The sequence below is a fragment of the Globicephala melas genome, chromosome 14 (genome assembly GCF_963455315.2).
Source record: "Globicephala melas chromosome 14, mGloMel1.2, whole genome shotgun sequence".
In the NCBI taxonomy this organism is placed as follows: Eukaryota; Metazoa; Chordata; class Mammalia; order Artiodactyla; family Delphinidae; genus Globicephala; species Globicephala melas.
The window spans coordinates 80935449-80960450 of NC_083327.1; the positions used below are offsets into that span (position 1 = coordinate 80935449).

Consider the following 25002-nt stretch of genomic DNA (forward strand, 5'->3'; position numbering starts at 1 on the left):
CAAGGACCCTCCCTTGGCAGCCCATCCCAGGAACTCTCCAGAGACCTGGGAATTCTCTCACTCACCCTTTTGCGACAGTGGTTCTCATACCATCATGTGTATTAGAATCCCCTACCAAGCTTATTGAAACAATTTTCTGGGGCCCATCTCCAAAGATTCTGAGTCAACAGGTTGGAGTGAGGCCCATGAATTGGCATTTCTTTTTTTTTTTTATTTGTTTGTTTGTTTGTTTGTTTTGCGGTACGCAGGCCTCTCACTGCTGTGGCCTCTCCCGTTGCAGAGCACAGGCTCCGGACGCGCAGGCCCAGTGGCCACGGCTCATGGGCCCAGCCGCTCTGCGGCATGTGGGATCTTCCCGGACCGGGGCATGAACCCGTGTTCCCTGCATCAGCAGGCGGACTCTCAACCACTGCGCCACCAGGGAAGCCCGAATTGGCATTTCTAACAAGCTGGTAGGTGATGCCGAAGCTGCTGGTCCAAGCACCACACGTTTGATAACTACGGATCTAGAATGAGGGTTGGCAAGTTTTTTCTGTAGAGGCCAGATGGTAAAATACTTTAGACTCTGTTGCAACCAGTTAATTCTGCCATTGTAGGCAAAAGCAGCCATAGGAATACATAAGTGGGCGCTGCTACATTCCAGTAAAACTTTATTTTTTATTTATAAAACAGCTACCTGGTCAGATCTGACCTCAGTCTGTTGTTTATTCTTGCTGTTTTTTTGGGGGGGCGGTGGGTGAAGGAGGGAAGCGGGACATCTTTCAGAGCACTGACATTTTTGAATTGTCCAGTTCAGTTTTCCTGTAGAATGTTTCACAATCTGGATTTGTTAGTTTTATCTTTATTAGATTTAGGTTAAACATTTTGGCAATAACACCACATAAGTGATATTGTGTACTACAGGGGGAAATTGTGAAAGACTTTGAAATGGACCAAAAAAATTATTGGGTAACTTCAGTGGAAAGCTAGCTGCTGCCTAATGCAACTTTGGGCATTAGCTGATTCTATGGGGTTTTGAGCCTTTCATTATCATTGAGCTATTTTACAACTCTCTAAATTGTGGAATACTGATGGTAATGTCTAGCATTCTTGTCTTTAGAAATGCAAATTTTGTTCCTTTGACATTCATTTGACCTATAAGCATTGACTAATCTTCCATCTATTAGGCAACTTAACTTCAGCATTCCTGACTGCATGTGTATGTGTTGGATCGTCTTTGGATTCTCTTTTGAACCAGTTGGAACATGTTAGTGGTCTGACATTAAGGAGTTAAGTATTATCTTTGACACATGTTCATTTTACACCTGCATCTGAGTCATGATTATACTCTTTTACATATTATCCTTTAGCAGTATTTTTCATTGCATCATTTTAGGAAGCAGAAAATGTTATTTTTCCAAATCTTGGTGATATTAACTTTAATTTCTCGATAAAGGTGGTTCTACCAGACCTTTCCATTGTAAAGATATATTTTTCTTTATTAGGGAAATATCCTTTGAGACAAAGTGAATATTCCGATTTGCAATTATTTTTCACCTGATGGTTTTAGTTTCCACTGAAGATCTTTGCCTGTATCAATTATAACACTGGAGTTGCAAAATATGAACCCTTTCATGATGCCCACAGTTGGATATCTGAGCACGCCCTTTGAGCCACCACACCAACTTTCCTTTCTTGGGCCATATTCCTCTTTGGCAATAGAGCATCGTGGCCAAGCCACACGCTCTGGGACTGTCTAGCTTGAGCTTAAACCCTGGCTTCTCCGCTTACTAGCCGTGTGACTTGCAAGCTTTTTAATCTCTCTGTGCCTCAGTTTCCTTATCTGTAAAATGGGTGCTATAAAGACACATCTCTTATAGGATTGTGTTAAGATTAACTGAGCTAGATCAAAGCACCACAACCGTACTTGGCACATAATTACCTGCTCAATAAATGTTAGCTATTATTGTATGCGTTTGAATTCCTGCTTTGCCACATCAAAGTGGCTTTGGGTAAGTTACTTAACATCTTTATGCCTTCGTTCCTCATTTATAACGGTTCCTGGATTCATGCATGTTAAGTGCTAACACAGTGTCTGGTATGGAGTAAGCATTAAAAAGGATGAGCAGTTACCATCATGATTATTCTGTATAATAATCAGATTATTCTGTGTAAGGTAAACTTTTTGAGTTCATGTCTTTTCGGATTTACCTTCTCATTTTCATTGTGCCTAGCTCAGTCAGTCACATAGTATGGGTTTAATAAAATACTTGAATAGAGGGATTAATAAAGCTTTGCTGAGTGGCACTCGTTTGATAGTTACATTTTTGCCTCCTCTATATTTCAAGTTCCTATATTGGCGCCGCCCTTCCTTATTGTAGGAAGCCCACGCTTGGGAAATAACATTGTCACACAAGGTTGTGAGAAGCTCTGCTGGGCAATGTTAAAGCCTCTGTTAGGGCTCTGCGATCTACTTCCGTAGGGCAAGAAAAGTGGGTTCCCATTCATCAAGGATCCGAAATAACAGGGCTGTGCGGTGGCATTTACGGCACCTTAAGTCTAAGCCTTATTTTCCCCTCCCTAACGGTCGAGGGTGGGAAACGGTGACTCCAAGTTGGGAAGCACCTACATCGCGACCCAGAGCGCGCGCTGGGAGAAACTGACGCGGTGGCCGGGTCCCCACCGTGGCAGCATCCGAGACGCAGGCCTCGAGCCCGCACCTGCGCCCGCGAGGCCGCCGCGCCGCTTCCTGCCCGGCGCGTGCAACGCTCACGTGACCGGGCCTGGGCGGAGCCCGGCGGGCGGGGATCACCTGAACAAGCGAGTCATGTGAGCTGGGCGGGGGAGGGGGCGGTGCCGCCCGGCGGTCACGTGACCGGTTCCGGGGCCGCAGCTGAGTCCAGACAAGCCGCGCGCCTCTCGGGCTCCTGCTCTGATCCAGCTCCTCGCGCTCCTCTCCGCCTCCGCCTCCGCCCTGGCGGCGCAGCCATGTCCCGAACGCGGCCCCCGGCAGCCGCGCGCCGCTAGCTCCGCTCCAGCCGCGCAGCCGGGGCCCGGCGCGATGGGGGCCGCTGCCGGCCGGAGCGCCCACCTGGGGCCCGCGCCCTCTGGCCGCCCGCCGCGCTCCCTGCTCCTGCTGCAGCTGCTGCTACTGGTCTGGGCCCCGGGGGCCGCGGGGACCCAGGGCGCCGAGTTCCCCGAGCTGTGCAGGTGGGTGGCCCGCCTGGGTGCAGGCTTCTGTCGCGGTGCCCCAGCGCGCGGCGGGCGGGGTGGGGGGCAGGGGCGCTCGGGGGAGGGGCCGGGGTCCCCGAGTCGCCTCTCGTCGGGGCTTGGGTCAGCCCGTCCCCGAGGGAAAGTTGCCCGCGTGGTGGCGGAGGATAAGAGACTGGGGGTCATGGGCGCGGGCGGGGGGCGCGGGGGGCGCGGGGGCTCCGGCGGCCCGGCGCTGGCTGGGGTCCGTCGCCGGACCACTTGTGGCTGTCACTAAGTCCGGGGCGGCTTTGTGTGCGAGCGGCCGGCCGCCGCCACCCGCCCGGGTGACACACTGCGGCCACCTCACGCCCAGCGCTTGCCCTCTCAGCGGCGTGCCTGCGAAAGTTGGAGGACGCAGGAACTGCCGCTCTGCATTGTTCCCACTCCACGTTTTCCTCAAAGTTCCACCAGCGGGGCTTTAGAGGGGCCATTAGTGTGGAAAGACTCACCCGCACCAGTGGCCGTGGAGTTGGGGGGTTTTGGTTTCATTTGCTGATTGCTTTCCTCCATGTGGGTTTTCCATTTTTTCTTTAAAGTAGCCTTTCTGCAGAAGGTGACTTTTTGGGTTTTTTTTTTTGGATCGGGGGAATGGAGGGTGGTCATCCAGTATTGGCTTTCAAGACTTCACCCTTCACTTCTCCGAGCCTAACTTCCTGTCTAGTTGTTCACATGATGTCATTGTCTCCGGGTGGATTATTCTAGTGGAGTCTTTTGCTCTGGGAACCATGATTGTATAATCACACGTCCCAATGAGGGCTGTTAGTGTCCTGCCATGGCCGGGAGTCCTGGGGCTGGGGAACTGCCAATTCCGAGAATTTTCTAACCAACTTTCTCTGGACTGTTTAGGATGATGGAAAGTACAACTTTTATTTATTTTTTAAACTTTGGTTAAAAAAAAAGTATGAAAAGTTCTGAAAGATGAGTGAACAGTCAAGTTATCCCTGGTGTTAGCAAGTTACTTCGCAGAATGAAGTGAGGTTTAGCCCACTTTGAGCTGAATTTTGAGTTTGTGGTGCCGTTTATGGGGTTCATATTCTTCCCTGGCATCAGAGATGGTCCTATTACCCCTGAATTCAGAACTTGGAGAGTGAGGCCGAGCTCACAATCGAAACGGAAAGGCCCGTATTCTTTCTTTTCCCTTTTTTGGAAAGGGGTAGCGGAGCGGGAGGGAGAGTTTACAGCACATAAGTTAGTAGGCCAGTTAGCCGCCCTAAGATAGTAGTTACTCACGGAAGCCCCCGTTACAGAGAAAAAGGCCCTAGCTGACACAAGGTCAAGCTGCAACTGACCTTTAAAGGAGGACGTTTTGGAGTAATGGCTGCTGTGACCAAACGCATCTGTGAGAAGTTAGCTCAGCTGGGCTCGTGGTGTTGAAGTCTTGGTGGTGTTAGCAAATTGGAATTGATTTCTTAATAGTTGAGGTTAAAGTTGGCCTCGAGGGCAGACCCCTACTCCGCGGCTGCTGCGGGGGCCCTCACTTCTGCGTTAGGGTGGTATTGTCCCAGCGCCTGGAACCTGGTTTATGATCCTCATCTCCAGGTGGACTTTGGCCTCTTGGTCCAGTAGGAAATGGCCGTTGTATCTTGAAATGCTTCGCCTCATGGTCACACGTGGGCATAACTTAGGAAGTGCTCCATGGTGTTCCGAGGGGATATGCATTTAGCGTGTGCCCTCTGAGGTCTTAGGAGAGCTTTCACGTTGGTTTGGGTCCTTTCTGCCAGCCTTCCTCAGGACCGCAGCCCCAGGCAGGTCACAGCTGGGCTTGTGCACGTTTCTTTGCCGTTACTGCTCTGTGGTTTCTCCTTGAGCCTTCCCCATAGCTGTGTTTAAAAATCTACACTTCAAACTCCCTACCTGCAAAGTGAATTCTTTCTATTTGTTCCTGTTTCAAATGGATTCCTTGGCTTAAATACTCATTAAGACTTGTTTCTTTTTTTTTTTTTTACCCTTGGGGAGGGGGTTTAAAAAAATTGGTTTTCGTGAATGAGGTAACACTGGCTAAAAGTTCCTTAACTCTAGCGCATATTTGAATGGGAACGTGGGCTGAACGTCTTTTTAAATGCAGTTTGAAAAATTCTACCAAGTAGCCCCAAAGCCGGATGTTTTCAGCTGCCTTTTATTCCACCCCTGGGCGTCCACTTGTAAATAACTCCCCAGGTCTCACTGTGAAAAGCAGACTTCTGCTGTTACTGTTTGTGCAGCTTGTCGGTGGTAGCAGTCCCCATAGACACCGGGTCACGTTCCAAATGTTTGTAAATTGGTTGCTTGTAACGAGAAACATGTTTTTCTGTGGAAGACTCTCCTGTTCCTGGTGGTTTGGTGCCTGGCGCGGTTTCCAGATCCCCTCAGGCGCAGGTTTGGGGTGCCCGGATGCCACCCAGCATCAGCTAGAGCCCTGGCAGGCAGTTCTCGTGTCACTGGAAAAGGGAGTTGGATTTCTGGGAAAACCACCTCTCCTCCCAAGCCCAGCTCTCTAGAACCTGAGAGGGTACTTTTCACCTGCAGTCCCTTAGGACCGACACGAGGGAGGTCTGGGCCTGCTTCAGGGTTGCCTGCAGGGCACCCGTGTGGCTCTGACCCCTCCTGGGGTGTGAGGGTGGTGGGCAGGGTGCTGTCCCCTTGCAGTTCGTTAATGGCGGGGATGAAGGCAACAGCGAAGCAACTGACTCAGCAGCAGCTTTCATATCTTTGTGTCTGTGGAGAGAGCTGGGCAGTGAAAAGCAGGCACGACAAAGGCAAGTTTCCCAAAGTGTATCTGCGCTCTCGGCACTTTTAGCGCTTGTTCGTTGGAGAGCCTCAGTTGTGTGTTTTTTAAGCTTCACAAGGATTGACGCACCAGGTGAGTCCTGTGCTGTGCAAAAAGTCGGTGATTCTTATCACTCACCTATTTCTCGGGAGGTGGTGTGTAGTAGAAAGAAAGCGCTTGAATCCAGAGGCCAGCGTGAGTGCCCGTGGGACTGGCACGCATGGAGGGCCTGGGGCCCGAAGCAGTGCTGTGCTGGTGAGGGATGTCCAAAGGTCGCTGGGGCAGGACCCACGAGAACAAGAGGTGAGGGGGGCAGAGGGCAGCCATGCAGAGTCACCAGAGTGACCAGAAGGCCCTCCACTTGCCCACAGCTTTACTCTTTACTGTGTGAGATACATTTTGTAAAAGGCCATCTTACATATGTAATCGGTTAGTTTCCACCCTTTATTTTGGTGTTAACGTTCTCAATGAGTGCGGTTCTAACAGTTTGTACTAGTTATAAAGTAACGCTTTGGGCTGGCTTGATTTAGTTAGTTAAGTACCTTAAAATTTATTCAGAACAAGTTTTCCCCCAATTGTTTGGGTATAAATGCTGGAAAGTTTTTGTTACATTGAGGACAAGAGAATAATGAAGCCAGCTGGGAGTTGAGGTTGGTTTAGTTGATGTTTCTAAGGAGATATTTTTTTTCCCTGTGATTTTTCTGAAGGAATAGTGCTTATATGCCTAATTTAGGCCACATGTTGAACCTGGACCACATCCATTTGTGTATGTTTCTTGCAACAATAAGTGTGTGTAGCCCAAGATTGTTAATTAGGGGTATGTTAGACCGCATGCTTTAATTCTTAGAACAGCCTCCTGACAGATTCCCAGGAAATGAATTCCTGATTGGGCTTCATGTCTTTTATCAGTGTTTCACGGAGGGATTTTTAAAAGATGGGGTTGAGTAAAATAATTTAGATGTCTCATCTTTATTTTGATCTTGGCCTATAAAACTGTAGTGTGCTGGGCAGAGAGAATTCATGAGGGTCGAAGAGCTGGGACTGATGGTGGAAAGTAGCTTGTTCCTTTGCAGATACTGTTCTTTTTCTCCTTTTTCTTTTCTCTTTCCTTTTTATTGTCCCAGCCACGAGCCCTCTTGGTAGTGCCCCCGCTGGTCATGGAGGTGGAGGTAGCTGAGATCCAGTATACCTGTGGGTCCTTTGTATCTTCCTCATAGCTGGCTCATGACCAGTGAGGGACAGAGGCCTGAATTTATGCTAATGGTGTCTCCTCCCTTTTAATCCTGGCAGGGTGACACAGGATTCATTTATTCTCCAAGTATTCCTTAGGCATTTCTTAAGCAGAGGGGAAAACTGGGAAGGGCCAGAGCTGGAGTGGAGACACCACCAACTGAACAGATCCAGGAGACTGCTCCCCCCAGGGAGGCAGCAACAAACGTCCTTTTCCCTTTAGTTTTGCTAATTTTATTTTATTTATTAAAAAATTTTTTTTTTTGCAGTTTTTAAAATTTATTTATTTATTTATTTATTTTTGGTTGCGTTGGGTCTCTGTTGCTGTGCACTGGCTTTCTTTAGATTCGGGGAGCGGGGGCTGCTCTTTGTTGCAGTGCGCGGGCTTCTCATTGTGGTGGCTTCTTTTGTGGAGCACGGGCTCTAGGCGCGGGCTTCAGTAGTTGTGGCACGCGGGCTCTAGAGCGCAGGCTCAGTAGTTGTGGCACACGAGCTTAGTTGCTCCATGGCATGTAGGATCTTCCCGGACCAGGGCTCGAACCTGTGTCCCCTGCATTGGCAGGTGGATTATTAGCCACTGCGCCACCAGGGAAGCCCTGCAATTTTAAATAATGTGTAGTCTTAGTTTTGATTTTCTTTTTGACCCAAGACTCATCTACATGTTACTAGTTTTTGGCTATTATGAAACAAAGCTGTTGTGCATATTTGTGTGTAAGATTTTGTGTGGACATACGCTTTTTTTTTTTTTGATACCTAGGAGTGGGATTGTTCAGTGAATGGGGAGTGAGTGAGTTGTCAAACTGACTTCCAAAGGGGTTGTCCATTTTGTATTCCCATCAGCAGTGTGAAAGTTCCAGTGTTTCTACATCCTTAACAACACTTGATCGTATCAGTCTTAATTTTAGTCATCCTAGTGCGTGTCTAGTGGTACCTCAGTGTGGCTTTAATTTTCATATCCCTGCTGACTCGTGGTGTTGGGCATCTTTTTCTGTATTTCTTGGGATGCCTAATGATGAACATCTCTCATGTGCTTATGGACCATTTGGATATCTTTTGTAGTGATTCTTTAAGAAAAATTGTTTTTGTTTTTCCCTCTCATCCCTTAACACACTTTTTTGGGTGGTCATTTTACTGTGTTTTAGGAGTTCTTTATATATTATGGATCAAGTCCTTTCTCAGGTACGTATAATGTGTATTTTCTCCCAGTCTTTGGCTTGCTTTTTTATTTTCTTAATATATTCTTTGAAGAAAGGATAGTTCTTAATTTTGATGGGCTTCAATTTATCTTTCTTTTTTTTTTAATTGTTTGTGCTTTGTGTAGCCTAAGAAATCTTTGCCTGTACCAAGGTTTCTCAACCTCAGCACATTTGACATTTGGCCTGGATAAATCTTTGTTGTGGGGCCCGTCCTTAGCATTGATAAGAGCACCCCTGGTCTCACCCATTAGATGCCAGGAACAACCCTTCCCCCCATTTGTGACAAACAATAATGTCCTCAGACATTTTAAATGACCCCAGGGGGTGGGGAGGAGGCAAAATTACCTGCAGTTGAGAACAGCTGGTCTACTCTAAGGTCAAAAATATTCTCTCCTATGTTTGTTTCTGGAAGTTTTACAGTTTTAACTTTATGTTTAGCCCTGTGATCAATTTTGCTAGTTAATTTTTATGTGTGATGTGAGGAAAAGGTGAAATAGAAATAGATCCGTTTCTATTTCTTGATGTTTTATATAGGAGGCTTGCAGCTGTGTTTTTAAGTGAGCTTGGGCTATAATTTTCTTTGCTGTACTATTCTTGCCTGAATTTAGTATAAAGAATGTTTGCTTTGTGGAGAGAGCCAGTTAGCTTTTAGTATTTTATATGCTGTGGAACAGTTTTTGTATAGGATGGACAATTTCTCTTCCTTAAATTTTGGTAGAACTCACTAGTAAAACTATCTGGGCCTGGTGCCTTTGTGGAGGTAGAATGTAGTGGAAGAGGAGTTTTGATTATGGTTTCCATTTCATCTACTTTGTTTATTAAGATTCTGTACTTTCTTTGAGCCAATTTTGATGATCTGTATTTTCTGAGGAAATTGTCATTTTAATTATGTATTCACATATAAACATGTAGCATGCTACATATTTGCTTTTGGAAATACTTTTTGAATCTGTAGGTACATTTTAAAAATTCCTGGTTTTTTTTCCCTTAACATATTTACTAAAGACTTTTCTACCCTTTTTTAGTCTTTTCAAAAGAACTAGCATTTTAATTAGTTAATTTATAGTTGACTGCATCGGGTCTTCGATGCTGTGCGCATGGGCTTTCTCTAGTTGCGGCGAGTGGGGGCCACTCGGTTGCGGTGTGCGGGCTTCTCATTGCGGTGGCTTCTCTTGTTGGGAAGCACGGGCTCTAGGTGCACAGGCTCAGTAGTTGTGCCTTGTGGGCTCAGTAGTTGTGGCTCACGGGCTCTAGAGTGCAGGCTCAGTAGTTATGGTGCACAGACTTAGTTGCTCCGTGGCAAGTGGGATCTTCCCGGACCAGGGCTCAAACCTGTGTCCCCTGCATTGGCAGGTGGATGTTAACCACTGCACCACCAGGGAAGCCCATAGCATTTTTTTTTTTTTTTTTTGGTTCACCATCTCTATCACCATTAAATCTTGATTTAATTAATTTCTGCTATTTCTAACTTCTACCTAATTTTTATTTTTTCTTTTTTTAAATTTGTTTAATTGAAGTATAGCTGATTTGCAATATTGTGTGAATTTCTGCTGTACAGCAAAGTGATTCAGTTATACATATATATTATTTTCCATTATGGTTTATTACAGGATATTGAATATAGTTTCCTGTGCCACACAGTAGGATCTTGTTGTTTATCCTCTTTTTTTCTAGTTCGAGTTGAAAGCTTAGATCTTTTAAATCAGTTTACGTAACTGAGGGATGAATTTAAAGCTACGTGTTTCTTTGTCCTGAGTCCTATACTACTTAGGTTTTGATACATAGTTTTTTCCTCCTTCAGTTCTAAATATTTCCTTCTTGTACCCAAAAGGTCTAACTATTTAAACTTCCTGGGCCCACTAATTTTTAAAAATCTTTTCTTTCCCCAGGTAGATGGAATCCCCACCCCCACCCCACCCCCGCACTGTGGGCAGTAAATGTGGTGAAACTGTGGCCTAGCACCTGGTCAAGTTAATAGTGTTCTGTGTGTTTGGAAAAAATGTTCTCTGCTTGGGTCAGAGTTTCATTAATTGTGCTGTTCAGCCGTTCTTTATCATAACTTACATTTTGTTCTGCTTGGTTTCTCTTTTATACTTTGTATCCGACTACCACTTTGGTCAGGGTTCCAGAAGAATGTCTCGTGTTCTGGCTCCCAGGCCAGCAATTCTCCTGTTGTTCATAAGCTCTTCAACTTTCCTGTTTTTTAAAAAAATTCCAACAAGGTTTAGAGTTGATATATATTCACAGCTGCCTGTTCTTCATGGATGCCACAGCTCTTCTCATCCCGTGGGAGATGCATTGTGAAGTCCTGCTCCGATTGCTCTATTAATTCTCTTTCCTTGGGCCCAGTTTCTTTGTTGGCATTTGTCATCTCATTTTCATGGTGTTGGTGCCCTCGTGACGACGGGTGCTTCTTGATCGTGCTCTTTGCAGTAAGCCTTCTCCGGGACATTTGTGGTCTCTTTTTGTGCAGCTGTGCAGGATCGAGCTGGGAGCAGTTGTTGGAGCTTGGCTGCAAGTTGCTGGGGGGAGACTGGGGGATGGGCAGGGCGTTCCTCTGGCTGGTGTGTCTGTGTGGCTGGTCTGAGGTGCTTTTCTGTCCCGAGTATCACGCCCAGCCTTGTTCCTGCTTGGAGACAGCTGCTGGATCTCTGTTGATTGCGGTCGGCAGGGTACAGTGAGGGCTGCCTGCAGGTGGAGTCGGGAGAGCCGGGTTCCTGTGCTGGTGTGGCAGATCACCTCTTTTCTCTGGATCTCCGTTTCCTCCTCAAGAGGGCCGAGAGTGGAGTTTTGGAAGTCAACTGTCCAGCTTTTGAATGTGGATAGTTACCGATCTGCTGAGTTTTCGTTTCCTTCTGTGTCAAATCAGGGTGCTAATCGGGTTTTTAGGGTGGTGTGAGAACCAGAGTGCGTTTAAGTGCCTGGCCATCCTCAGTGTTCATAAACGGCGGTGGCGGCAGTGATTGCTTTATTTCTATAGGTTAAGAGTCTCTGCGTTAGGTCAGTGATATTTTTAGCTGGTTACTCTGAACCCCTGGCTTCTCCGTTAGTGCCTAGGGCTTTCTGCCTCAACCAGAGGGCGTTTCGTCTTTATCCATTCTAGCCATTGGCACTCCGTGTAAGAGTCCTTTTGAGAAAGAAACATCTCCATCATTTAAAAAAGCTTTAAAACCACTGGGCTGTGTGACTCTCAGGGTCCATTTTGCATCCAGAATTCTGTGGTTGCGAGGTATGTATCCTTCAGGATTCCTTTAGCTCTGAGTAGCAGAAAGCCCAACTCGAGTTCGCTTGCACAAGGAGGTGTAGGGTTGGGCGGGTGCCAGGTGCCATATGTCAGGCGGCCCCAGGCCCTTTCCTGCCGTTTTCTTGGCATCGCCCTCCTTCCTGTGGTGGCTGCATTAGTCCACCATCCAGGGGAGAAGAGAGAGCCTCCTTGTTTGTCTTTTGTAGGGGCCCTGGAGGCCCAGAGGACTAATGCACGGTGTCCGTGGTCAGAAGGGGCTCCCATCCCGGCTTCCCTGGAGGGGGTGGGTGCTGGGTTCTGGGGCGTTTGTTGTAGGTGGGGAGCGGGTGCAAGAATGCGGCCAGCGGGATGGATGTGAAAGCCCTTCGTCAGCTCCACTTTGCCGTACAACTTAAGAACCAGCTGCTGCTGCTGGGGTTTTGAGGTGCCCGAAGCAGTGTGTCACATGCCTATTTCTGTCCTTATGGTAACCAGCACGGGGGGGGGGCGGCCTGTGTGCAGGGTGGGGAGATCCCAGTCCCTCTAGTTTCTGGGAGCATGAAACTTGCCTTTCAGATCGACCAGAGACCTTCGCTGGCATTTTGCTGTTGCTTTTAGATCCTTTGGTGAACCTGCGGAGGGCAGCTTCCCCAGGGCTACAGAGCAGAGTCCTGCACGTGTCACTGCTCATTGGGGGCCAGGAGAGTTGCAGGAAATCAGAGGTTGTGAAAGTATCAATTCTAGTTTTGTTTCAGGATATGGAGGGGCCAGGGAAAGACGAAGGAATGTGGAAAGAGTGAAATGTGGCCTTTGCCGGTGGCAGCCTGGGAGGAGCTGTCTTTTATATCAGAGCCTTTGTGCTTTAATGCTGTAAATATCCTTCGCACATACGTGTGTGTGGTAATAAAACATGCGGAGCGCACACGGAGAGCTCATCCAGGGGTCGACAGCCCACTGGGTCTTGATCGTGTGTGACGTTAATTTGTTACCATCTGTGTGATTCTCTAGTTGAAAACCAGTTAGACATTTAAAAAACACTGTTCTGTACTGAAAGCCACTCCCCAGCACTCCTGGCCTCTCACCCCTGGCCTGCAAACAGAAACCCAAACCACCAGCTTGGACGTGCTGAAGGGGTGGCTTCCTAGAAGTGACAAGGGCGCGCCTCCACCGAGCCACCTTCTGTGTCCTCTGAGGCCCCTCCACCTGCTGTCTGCCGGAGGAGTGTTACCACAAAACAGAGTGAGAAGCCCACAAGGCTCTCTCTCTCTCTGCCTTTTGAGGGTGGATCCTTTGCAGGGGGCCGTGTGAGTTAGACACTTGGGTGGATGGGCTGAGTGAGGCAGGGGAGAGGGTCTGTGGGTGGAGCTGTTGCATGGAGGGTGCACTGTCCCGGGGTCTTGCTGTAGGCGGAGACCTGCGCGTCTAACAGGGGAAGGGTGTTCTAGGCAGAGGGACCCACGTAGCAGTGCTCCGGCGAGGATGCTGGCTGACGTGGCTGGAACACCGTGAGCAAGGGAGAGGGTGGAAGGCAGGAATGTTTAGCAGAGGATTAGCTGGGGGCCAGGTCCCACAGGCCATCAAGATGACTCTGAAAAAGAACGTATGTGTACGTATAACTGAATCACTTTGCCGTACAGCGGAAATTAACATTGTAAATCAACTAGACTTCAATAAAAAAATGAAAAAAAAAAGTACAACTCTGGCTTTTATTCTGAGGGAGGCGGGAGCCTGGGAGGATTTTGAGCACAGGAGTGACCTAGAGGGGAAGCTGGTATTTCTGATGGACCAGGTAAGAAGTTATAACAGATTGGACCAGGGTTGTGGTGACAAGTGGTCAGATTGTGGATACTTTGAAGGTGGAGCTGATAGGATTTGCCCATGATTGGGTATGGGATGTAAGGAAAGAAGGAGAAAGGCGGACTCTTAGGTTTTTGGTCTGAGCAATCGAAAGGATGGAGTTCCGTTTTCAGAGGTGGGCAGGGTTGTGGGGAAAGCAGGTTTAGGGACTGCCTGGAGGGATTGGGTGGAGGTTGTGACAGTGTTCGCAGGTCATTCAGGGAAAGTGCTTGGGGAGGGGTGGGGGGATATAGTAGTTCTTTTAGATGAACGCAGGAAGGTGACCGCTGACATGGCACTGTGCTTCCGGTCCCCAGCTGGGTGTTAGGGTTTCTGAGTTGTATGACCCCAGCATCTTGAAGGCAGAGTCTTCTCCTGTGACAACATCACTGGCCTTTGTGAAGAACTCCCCCCAGAGAGTGGCTTCATCAGTATCGCGAGCTAACCAGCTGAGCTGACTGCCCGGAAATTAGGAAGGCAGACTTCCTCTTGTACTGAGGGCTCTGAAGGAAGGGTACCAGATCTGGGAGGGTTTGGGGGACATTGGTGATGGCGTATGAGGGGACCGAGCCTTAAGGTTTGATATCTTTGCTGTGGGCTGGGTTGACATTAAAGGCAGTTGAATTCCGACATCCACATAATTAAGGAGGAGGCTTAGGCTGGAATTCAACCCTTCTTTCTGCATTTGAGGAACAAGGTATGAGAGCATCTAGATTTTAAAAAGGTCCTCAGCGAGCAGGGTTTCGGGTTGAAATCCTGGCCTGCATCCTGGTACCATAGAGTTGATGGGAGGAAATACGGCAGGTGTAGCAGAGGCAGGACAGGCGGTCCTTCGTGGTAGATTTCTGTTGTGGAGGGCCGTGCCGATTCACCAAGAAGCCCAGCCTTGCAGTGCGGTGAAACCTCTTGAGGGAGAGTATGACCTATCCTTTTCCACAAGGTTCCGATTCATCGGACCTCTGTTCTGGTGGCAGCTGGTGGCTGCATGGTGCAGGCTTGGGTGCTCCCAAGTGCCTGTTCTGTCTTCTGAGACGTCCCAGGAGGTGGCTGGTGTGTGCGCGGATCTCTGTGTGTGTGAGCGCGTGTGTGTCCAGAGCCCCCGGTCTCTGTCTTGAGCTGCTCCTGGAGATGGCCCCCAAACAAGGGTCTGCCCCCCCCCTTTCCGTCTCCTCTCCAGGGCCTGGCAGTGTCGTGTGACAGTCCTTTAGGATGGACTCAGCAAGGTAAGTCGGTGAACTCAGTTTTTAGGCAGTCTGAGTCCTGCTGTTGATCCAGGTGAGAGCTTAGATCGTAATAGTCTCAAAAGCTCCACGTTCCCAGTCTTGATTTTCCTCGCTGTGGCTGTGAGGTAGACAACTTTGTAGACTGGAAAGGTGGGGCTCACAGAGCTTAAGTGTGTCCCACAGGGCTGGTCAGGGCGAGGCAGGATTCAGGCCCAGGTGTGTGGGCTCCTTCCCCTGCTGCCCTGGCACCTTTCTGGGGGAGCTTGCCTCTAGATCACGTGACCTCTCCCGGTCACTCACTCACGATGCCGGGTTTAAAAGCATCCCTGCCAACCCCCTGGTGCCTCGGGCCCTAACGCTGACTTAGAGCCTCGCCTCCAGCGGATCCCTCTCCAGACACTGGCTTCCTGCTCCCAGACCCTGCGTAACTACCAGGGAAAACCAGAGACTAAAGTCTGGCATTTCCTTGCTTTTTTTTTTTTGCTGGCTCCATATCTTTATCCACAGCTTTGTGGGTTTCTTAGAATAGGAAGTGAAGTACTTCCTATATAAGCGTTGGCCGTGATGCTGTGTCAGACTCATGTGTCCCCCGGCCTTCAGATCAGGGTGCATATTTATTGTGTCAGATCAGATTTTTCTCTCTTAGTGTCAGCAGCAAAAAGTTATTGACAACAGTGGTTACATTATGCTCTTGACATTTCTGCTGCAAATGTCCGTTTTGGAAACCCTGCCTCTTTCCATGACCTCCTTTCCCTCTGCCATTTCCCACCACTCCCTCCCCTCTTCCTATTTTAGGAGACTGTTGCAGATTTTGAAGGTTGGTGGTCTGGAGGTATGAGCTGAGAAACTATCTGATGATGATAAGGGGCAGTAGTGAGCCAAATGTTTCCTGAATGTTCTGTTAGAGGACTTGGATGCAGGCCAGAAGCAGAGAAATCCTTTTTGATGTTCAGGTTGCAAAGACTTTGCATTCCCCTCATCCCCCAGATTTGGTATTCGCTGCTCACTCTAGATTCAGAAAAACATTCCCTTTAGCCAGTGACCATGCTATGTGACTTTAGCTTGTATATCTTTTTTTTTTTTAAAAAAGGAAGCCAAATTATAGATTCGTACATGCTTACTAATTTTGTTACTGATTACATCGTACCTCTATCCTGCTTTATGTACCAATGATTGTAGGCCGGTAATCAAGTGTTTAACAGCCACATGGCCATTACCATAACCCCAAGACTCATGGCGAGTGGGGGAACTAAGATTTCAAAAGAGTGTGGCCGTGTGGCCACATGTGAGTGAAGGACAGAATGAAGGTTCATGGAGCTGTTTTGGAGGGAAGGGACTCAGTTTTCTTTTTTAAAATATTTTAAAAACTTTAAAAAATTATTAGTATTTTTGGCCACACCACATGGCTTGTGGGATCTTAGTTCCCTGACCAGGGATCGAACCCACGCCCCCTGCAGTGGAGGCTTGGAGTCTTAACCACTGGACCACTGGGGGAAGTCCCAGGGACTCCGTTTTCTAAGATTTTTTTTTTTTCTTTTCTTTAAGGGGTTGGGCATACCATACGTTTTATAGTGGGACTTTATATACTTCATTTTAGATGTTAGCTCTTTTAAAAATTTAGAAAGAACCGCAAATTATATTTGCAAGGTGTTGCAATTTTGCAGGTATTCAGTGATGATAATATATGAAAACTTGAGAGGTGTCACATTAAGACACCAGTGTCACATAGTTGAGAATAATTGTCCAGTTGTAGCCTTCTGGCTTTTTTTTTTTTTTTCGGTACGCGGGCCTCTCACTGTTGTGGCCTCTCCCGTTGCGGAGCACAGGCTCCGGACGCGCAGGCTCAGTGGCCATGGCTCACGTGCCCAGCCGCTCCGCGGTAAGTGGGATCTTTCCGGACCAGGGCACGAACCCGTGTCCCCTGCATCGGCAGGCGGACTCTCAACCACTGTGCCACCAGGGAAGCCTGGCTTTTTCTTCTGACTGCTCTCTTTTGGACAGACGTTTGCACCGCATTCAGTGGAGATGGCTTTGTGTTTCTCTTCATGACGCTTTCTGATCTCTAGGCACTTGTGATAGCCAGTTAGATTTGCTTCTTCCTTGCTACCTCTAGCTTGGTCCCGTTTTGACCAGGTTGCGTTCTCAATGTGGCATTTGCCGAACAGGACTGGGAAAGTAGAAATGCCTTCCTGCCTCTGGGTTGGTTGACACAAGTATGCTACTTGTGTACTTCCTTCTAATTGGTGATCTGCCAACACCTTTCAGGATATTATGAAATGTAAACCAAACGAGGTTAAAATGGAACCTCTGTGCCACCGAATAGACGCAGACTGACTGCCATCGTCCAGGGTAGTTTCGGCAGAAGCGGTGGGATTACAGTCAGGGGCAGATGGTCTCAAGTTTTCTTTAACCAAGGGAACGACATCCTGTGTGCTCACCTTATACAGTGAGATGAATTGTCCACCTCCAGGGCATATCTCAGCCACAGAATTCATTTTATTTTTGTATTTTTTAATATAATTAATGAATTTTGGCTGAGCTGGGTCTTTAGTTGGGGGATGTGGGCTTCTTAGTTGTGACATGCATGTGGGACCTAGTTCCCCGACCAGGGATCGAACCTGGGCCCCCTGCACTGGGAGCGTGGGCCACCAGGGAAGTCTCCAGAATTCACTTTAGAATCAGATGTTATCTCTTAAAGCCATTTGCCTTGTGTGCGACTTCTGTCCTCTCCCCTGCTCCCTGCTGGCTCGCTGGTTCGATCGCAGAATGCTTCCCAGTTACTGATGACGCTATTGGACTGTTGGCTGAGGTTTTCGGAGGGCAGCTTTCTGCTGAGCTAAGGAGTCATTTTAAAGGAGGGTGTGCATCTGAGGCGGGGAAAACAATACAGATGTGTTCCTCCTTAGTGGAATCCTCAACCGGCCTGGATACAAAAGTGAGGTGAGGGCAGCCCATGGGGAGGAGGGGGCTGAGGGAATTGATATTCTTTCCATGGAAACCAGTTGGGTGTGGGAAATAGGTTGCTGAAGGCAGTGCCTCTGGTGTGTGGCAATTCAGACTGTGCAAAAGAGGAAGCAGAACTGGACGGGATGGGGGGGAAATAGTAGCAGAAGTTGAAAACTTAGGCAAGAACTTGAGCTCAGAAAAGTGTCTCATCTGTTGATCAGTTTCACATAGGGTAGCCTGGATCTTCACAAAGGTCACAGCCTCTCTCTTCTCTTGTTGTGGAGCATGGGCTATAGACACACAGGCATCAGTAGTTGCAGCTCGTTGGCTCAGTAGTTGTGGCTCGCGGGCTCTAGAGCGCAGGCTCAGTAGTTGTGGTGCACGGGCTTAGTTGCTCCACGTCATGTGGGATCTTCCTGGATCAGGGCTCGAACCCATGTCCGCTGCATTGACAGGCGGATTCTTAACCACTGTGCCACCAGGGAAGCCCCTGGAGCTGCCATTTTAGGGGCATCTATTGTGACAAGATTTAAATTGTAAAGTTTCCTGGAATGGTTTGCCAGCTTCAGTGTTATAATTGAAAGCAAATATTTTCTGAAAAGTTAAAAAAAAAAAACGTAAAAAAATTGAAAGTAAATGAGGCAGTTTATCTTAGTGTAAGCGCTGGCCCGTGGGGCCGAGACAGGCCTGGCATAAGCCTGGCCTTGTCATTTCATACTTGGGTGATGTTGGGCAAGGAGCTTCAAGTCTCTGAGCCTTGGAGTCTCTGGCTCTGAAGCAGAGGAGTTCGGGAGAGTTGATTAATGGCGTGAGGTGCTTGGGTGGCTTGCTGAGTGGCCGTCAGCACCTGTGGTTGAGAGTTTGCTGTGACGCGTTCTTAGTTCACTGACCGGCTTCCTTCCCAACCTGCCAGCATATATTGATTCTGTCCATATATATGTCCATATGTCATTCTGGGGCAGAGGACACTCCTGTCCAGAGCCACGGGGCAGTTGGGGATGCCAGACACCTAAGAAGATCTAGTGATGGGTGGTGGGAAATGCCAGGAGGGCTGGCATCAGAGCTAAGGATGCAGCAGGGACTAGCCCACGTGGTCTGGGGGGCATTGCATGCGTACCCGTGTGTCTAATCGTCAGGTTTGCTTTCAAATGAATTTGGAGTTTTTAAGAGGGCGAGGGGGACATTGGCTAGCAGCATGTTATACTCTGGAAAATGAGGTAAGAATGGCAAGGATTTTGCTTGCTTTTGCTGATTTTCGAAGCCAGGGTTCTAACACAGGTGGTTTTGTGTCCGGAGGAACATTTCTAACCGGGATTAGGCTGCCTCCACAGAGGATATGAACTGAATTTTGCAAGACTTGGAAGTGGGTGGGGCTTCTGGGTGATGCTCCCCGGGGGCCACCCGCTTCCTCCGGCCTTCGTGGTTCTTCTGCGCCACCTCTTTGCATCCCTGTTTCTCACAGATGAGATGGAGGACGGCATAGAACCATGGTGTCTTTTAGAAGAAGACTTGACCTGATATGAGTGTCAGAGTTTCATGAAAATGCCCGCTGGGCTTTCATACCTATCCTGCCGCAGGAGATGCTTGTAGCGCAGATGTATTTAAAACATTTGTGTGTGTGTGTGTGTGTGTGTGTGTGTGTGTGTATCTCTGAACGAAGACTACATTTCCACACAACTTGCAGGTATTTTATTCCACCGTTTGTTTCCTGCTAAAAGTTTAAAATTTTAATATTACAGCTTAGTTTTCTCTTTGGTCTAATATGTTGGTCTCATTTTTTTCCTGTTAGTTTTTTTTTCCTCTTTATTTGTGTAAGTCCAAGTAGCTTAGTTTAGAATGTAGACTTCCCTGGGAATCTCAGCTGAACAGTCTCAGTTGCTTGGCTCTTAAATAAATCATACTGTTGGGTTTCCTCATTTTGGCTGTACATGTTCACTTTATCGCAGAGAATTTTCTAGTGGAAAACTTTTGGACAGAAGATTATTATTCATTAAATGTATCATGAAATGTTATTTAGTCTATGAACTTTTATTTCTGAAGCCATTCTCTGGTTCTAGAATATGATCATGGTGCTTTAAAACTTTAGCATAAATTTAAAGAATGGTTTCAGCCTAGGCCATTCTGGTCATGTGGCCTTCAATCTGGCCAGGAGTGTAGGATCATCTAGTTCCAAACATGTAATTTTCTTAAAAAGTGCTATCAGATATTTCTGTGATTTTCAAGTTTAATGAAGTCATCTTTAAAAAATATTCCCTCCTAGTGAAAGCTTATCTAGATGATACTTGAATCTAACTGGGGGCATAGCAGGATACACTGTAGTTTTGGGAGTATGCTCCGTGAGTTTTCAGATCGATGATTTCAACGGAGTGATTATCCCTGAGCTCCTGTTGATACAAGGCACTGGGCATGTGTATCTGTTTTAAAGCAAAACGCGTCCATTGGAATCCAAGCGTTTCAAGCCCTGACAGCCTGCAGATGCCCTTTCTCCAGTTTTAAGGGAGATGACTAAGGACTCTTTGCCCAGGTGCTGCAGTTTGGATTTGTGAGTTGCTGCCCTGTGGTGCGTGGTTAAATGAAAGTCCTGAAGAAACCCAGCACTCACGTACTTTCACAGGGTCCTCACCCCTTAATCTGATAACCGCTTATCATTTTTTTTTTTTTTTTTGCAGTACGTGGGCCTCTCACTGTTGCGGCCTCTCCCGTTGCGGAGCACAGGCTCCGGACACGCAGGCTCAGCGGCCATGGCTCACGGGTCCAGCCGCTCCGCAGCATGTGGGATCTTCCCGGACCGGGGCACGAACCCGTGTCCCCTGCATCGGCAGGCGGACTCTCAACCACTGCGCCACCAGGGAGGCCCACCGCTTATCATTTTGATAAATCTTGACAGAAAGCAAATATGATGAGATACAAATAGAGAAAAGAAATATAGTTGACTAGAGCAACGTCTTTCTTTCTAGGAACGCTGCTTTCCAGATAATCAGGACAACATCCCGCATTTTACTCTTTTCCATCTCTTTTCTGCTCCACAAACACAGGCACTTTCCATCTAGCTTACTTAACTATCACCTCTGCAAAAACAGCAGTGGGTTTCTGTTTTAAGAAAAGCGTAGCATTTTCAGTAACCACATGGATGTCTTTGGAGTTGATTCCTACTCATTCAGTCATTCTCAAATACCTTCACACACCTCTCATGTTCTTAGGATTCTGGAACACTTTAATGATGCCATTGCTTTAAATTTGGCTTTAAATCTGACGTCTGCTATCCTGGAAAAACTTAGGGGTCCTGAGTAAGAGATTCACGATTTTCCTTAATTAACTATAATTAATAGAAAAGTTTACTAATACTCTGCACATGAAAACCCTAGCTTAAATTTTTAAGGAAAGATCCGCAGAGTGGGTCTTTGAGTGGCCTTTCTTTGCTTCAAGTACAAAATCAAAACTGCTTCCTTTAATCTGTGTGACCAGGTGTCCCCATCTCCTGGGCGTCATCTTCTCCTGGTCTCTCTATCCACCTTGCTCCAGCCACAGGGCCTTCCTTTCTTTTCCATCCACATGCTGAGTTTATTCCTGCCTCAGGACCTCAAAAGGGCTAGTAAGTCTGCTGGATATTCTGCCCACCACGTCTCCCCCTGGGTTGCTCTTTGTCATTCAAGCCCCAGGGTGAGTATGATCTCAAAAGACTTCCCCAACGACATTAAGTAACTACTGGGTCATTTCCTATCCCATTCTGCTATTTTGTTTTCGTAAAAGCATGCTGGTGTTAGGAGATGGACTTTTCCTGTGTATTTCTTTACCTGTTTATTTTCTGTCCTCCCCTGGAATATACACTCCAGGAGGGCAGGGGTTTTTTGGTCTGATTGTTGTTTGATCATCGCTGTACTCCTCACTAAGTACTTAAGAAAATACCTTGTGAAGCGAAATGAATGAGGGTTAGTGTAGGTCAAAAGAAACAGGCCTTGATGGCTGATTTTCTCGTGCCTGGTATTATTTGGGTCATTTCCTCGGGCCATGTAACTCTCCTGACTCTGGGAGGTATCTCTAAGGTGTTACCGATGAAGAAGCTGCGTTCAGTGGTAACTGCTTTTGAGCCCAGCTGGGCCCTCACCAAAGCAGCCCAGCCTGTTTTTCAGGTTTCTTGCACTTCAGAGGCTGTCAGAACTCCCAGGGGAGCATTCTGCAGCCCTGCCTGCGTGCTGACTGTGCCCAGGTCCTTGGCTTCCTAGCAGGTGGAATTGATGGGTCCCCAGACCTGGGTTCAGGAGAATGCTTGGCTCCTTGCCTGCCAGTAACCCTGGGTTAGGGCTCCTCCATTGCTGGGCGGGGCTCTGGGGAGGCGGGCTCTGGTCAGGGAGGGGTGTGTTGCCTGGTGTTTTGTCTCCGCTGTGGTAAGTGGACTCCTGGGGGAGTGCATTCTCTCATCCAGCTGGTACTGCTTTGGATACTCCTGACACACACACAGGCTCTTAGGGTTTAGCACCCTCAGGGTCTCACACCCAGGCCCTCCACAATTCCAGGATAGGCCTAGCCGAAGCAAGTCTGATTTGATTTATCTTCCGTTCAACAATACTGTTGCATGAATGTATCCTTGCGTTTTGCGGGGAACTTTTTATTTTCTTTCCTCATTTCCTGTCTACCCTTGCTGAGGAAGTTTTACAAAATGGACACAACATTTTCCCTGGGAAGAGTGGAGAATTGAGAAGAATTTTTATGACAGGACTGACAGAGCATTATCGTTGACCCTTGCACAGTGTGGGTGTTAGGAGTGCCACTCCCCTACCCTGCCCACCCCCATCGAAAATTCGCATATAACTTTACAGTTCGCCCTCTGTATCCGCAGTTTGCTTCTGTGGATTCAGCCAACCGTGGATCATGTAGTTCGGTATATGGCAGTACAGTACTTAGGGGAAAAAATACACATATTAAGTGGACCCATGCAGTTCAAACCCATGTTGTTCAAGGGTCAGCTGTGTTTTGTCCCAAGTGTGCATTTTGGTTCATAGGCAGTTTGCTCAATATCTACTTTGCCAGAGATTTGAACAGACAGCAAGTTTTTTTTTTTTTTTGCGGTACGCAGGCCTCTCACTGTTGTGGCCTCTCCCGTTGCGGAGCACAGGCTCCGGACGCGCAGGCTCAGCGGCCATGGCTTCATGGGCCCAGCCGCTCCGCGGCATGTGGGATCTTCCCGGACCGGGGCACGAACCTGTGTCCCCTGCATCGGCAGGCGGATTCTCAACCACTGCGCCACCAGGGAAGCCCCAGACAGCAAGTTTTAATGCATGTAAAATGCTGGATAACATTGAATCAACCTAAAGTAAATTTTGTCTGATTTTGGATCAGTTGCCTCATGGCACAGCTTCATCTTGTCAGTTCAGATCTGAACTGTAGCTGTAAAAAGTAAAACCAGAGCTAGAACTGTCTTTCATGCCATAACTAGTTTTTAACTAAGATGAAGTTAAAAACAATCATCTGGCTTTTCAGCATTCCAGTGTGATTGGAAAGGTCACTATCTTAAAATTCAACATGATTCTTGAGCAATGACTTAGACATCTGAGCTGCTATTCTTAAATTAATGGTAGAATTTTAAGTATTTCAATGTTCATGGAGTCTTGAGGCTGCTTCAGGGTGGATTGAACCAGAGTGAGGTGGTATTTAGCGGTTTCTGCCCTGGCTTCTATTCAACTTAACATAGTTTGACTTTAGTATTTTTGGCTAATGAAAGTGTATCTTCTGGGTTATGGTAATCTTAAGCAACTGTGGCTTGAATATGAAACTAGAGAGAAGTTTAATTATTGGCAGATCAGTGACAGTGACAAATTGCTTTTCTTCCTTTCTAGTTATACATGGGAAGCTGTTGATACCAGAAATAACATGCTTTATAAAATCAACATCTGTGGAAATGTGAATACTGCCCAGTGTGGAACATCAAGTGCTGTTTGTATGCACGACTTGAAGACAAACAGCTTTCGTTCCGTGGGTAAGTAAAACTACCCTTAAATTACTGGATGTGCAGGAGCCCAATTTTGCAAAAATGACTCTATGTATATACAGCTGTCTATACAATTACATATGCTTATGTACATAATATACATTTTATGCTGTATAGGAGTTAAAAGTGGTAACAATTTAAACGTCCAATTTGAGACCAGATTAGGTTACTCCCATCTAGCGGATACTATGCAATCATTGTGAAGAATTACGCACGTTTGTGTTTATTGATATAGAAGGATGTTTTCTCCATGGATCTGCCTCCTCATGTTTTTCTTAAACCCTGTCCTTACTTTTCTCCCTGTTTCACCTCATTTCCTCTAGTACCTAGATCCCTTCCCCCTTGTATCTTTCCGCCTTCTTCTGTGGTGGTTTGAGTCTCAGGCAGTCTGTATTCACATGGGGTCAAAGACGGTCACTGGTTTTGGGCTTACACTAAAAACTAAATAGTCCTAAGGACTGCCCATCCCAGAGGAAAAAGCACAGACCTTTCTCTCCTAGGTAGGGCTCATTTCATTTCCCCCAAAGCCCTCTTTTTTTGGTCAGTATCCCTTTCCTTTGGCAGGGTAATCCAAGTGCTTGACAGCCCTACCAAGTTACATGGAGTGGGAAAGGGGCAGATGCCTAAAGAGACGTAGGGCAGACATAAAGGCAGCCAGTGCCATCCTTGGATGTGATGTCATGGATGTCGGTGGGTGGTGACCTTTTGACCAAGGTGTTCTCAATGGTGAGGTCTGATGGTGAGGGTCAGTCATGAAGTGGAGACAGCGTGTGACCGGGGACAGTGCAGCAGTGAGAAGAGGGAACTCGGTAGGTTTTTGGAGTTGGGAGGGGCAGCTTACTTTGGTAGCTCCATCTCTATCTTGAATGGAAATTCCTAAGCACAGTTCAAAAGGGCTTTTTAGAAAGTAATGGTTTAGAGTAAGAAGAGCGAGGTCTGGGAGGTCTCCTGGTCAGGTCCAGCGTGTGTTTGATTTCCCTCTCTTCCAGCACGGAGACGGTTTAGATTGAAAACACTGCTAAGAGGGATTTGAGGCCCTGGGTAGAGATCTGAGAAAGCACCAGGTTGTTCTGAATTCTTGGACCAAATTTTATTACTTTGTGATATACTTAAAAAACTTGGAAATGAGATCACCAGTTTCCTGGTTGGGATCTTCTGACCATTCAGAGAGAGAGGCCACAAGTGGGCCTGTTGGCCAGTGTTACTTAGGTTTTCAGAAAGAGGAAAAGTAGTTTTCCTCTTGACTTTATTATAATACTTCGCTATAGCATTTTTGGCTAATGAAAGTGTGTCTTCTAGTTTGTGGTAGTGCAGTATAGTGTAATGTAACGTAGATGTATACCAGATGCACACAAGTCACTAGGAGGGTGATTTGTGAGGTTGGC

At 47.3% G+C, this 25002-nt stretch overlaps 1 protein-coding gene across 1 annotated transcript in view; it reads left to right on the forward strand.

Annotated features, from left to right (window-relative positions):
* Positions 1–2875: 2875 nt before the first annotated feature.
* Positions 2876–25002, forward strand: part of IGF2R (insulin like growth factor 2 receptor) — a 108747-nt gene continuing 86620 nt past the window's right edge. Inside the window, exons 1-2 of the mRNA XM_030853009.2 lie at positions 2876–3189; positions 23466–23605. Of these exons, the coding sequence (XP_030708869.1) occupies positions 3041–3189; positions 23466–23605 (289 nt within the window). The 5' untranslated portion in view covers positions 2876–3040. The remainder of the gene's footprint in view (positions 3190–23465; positions 23606–25002) is intronic.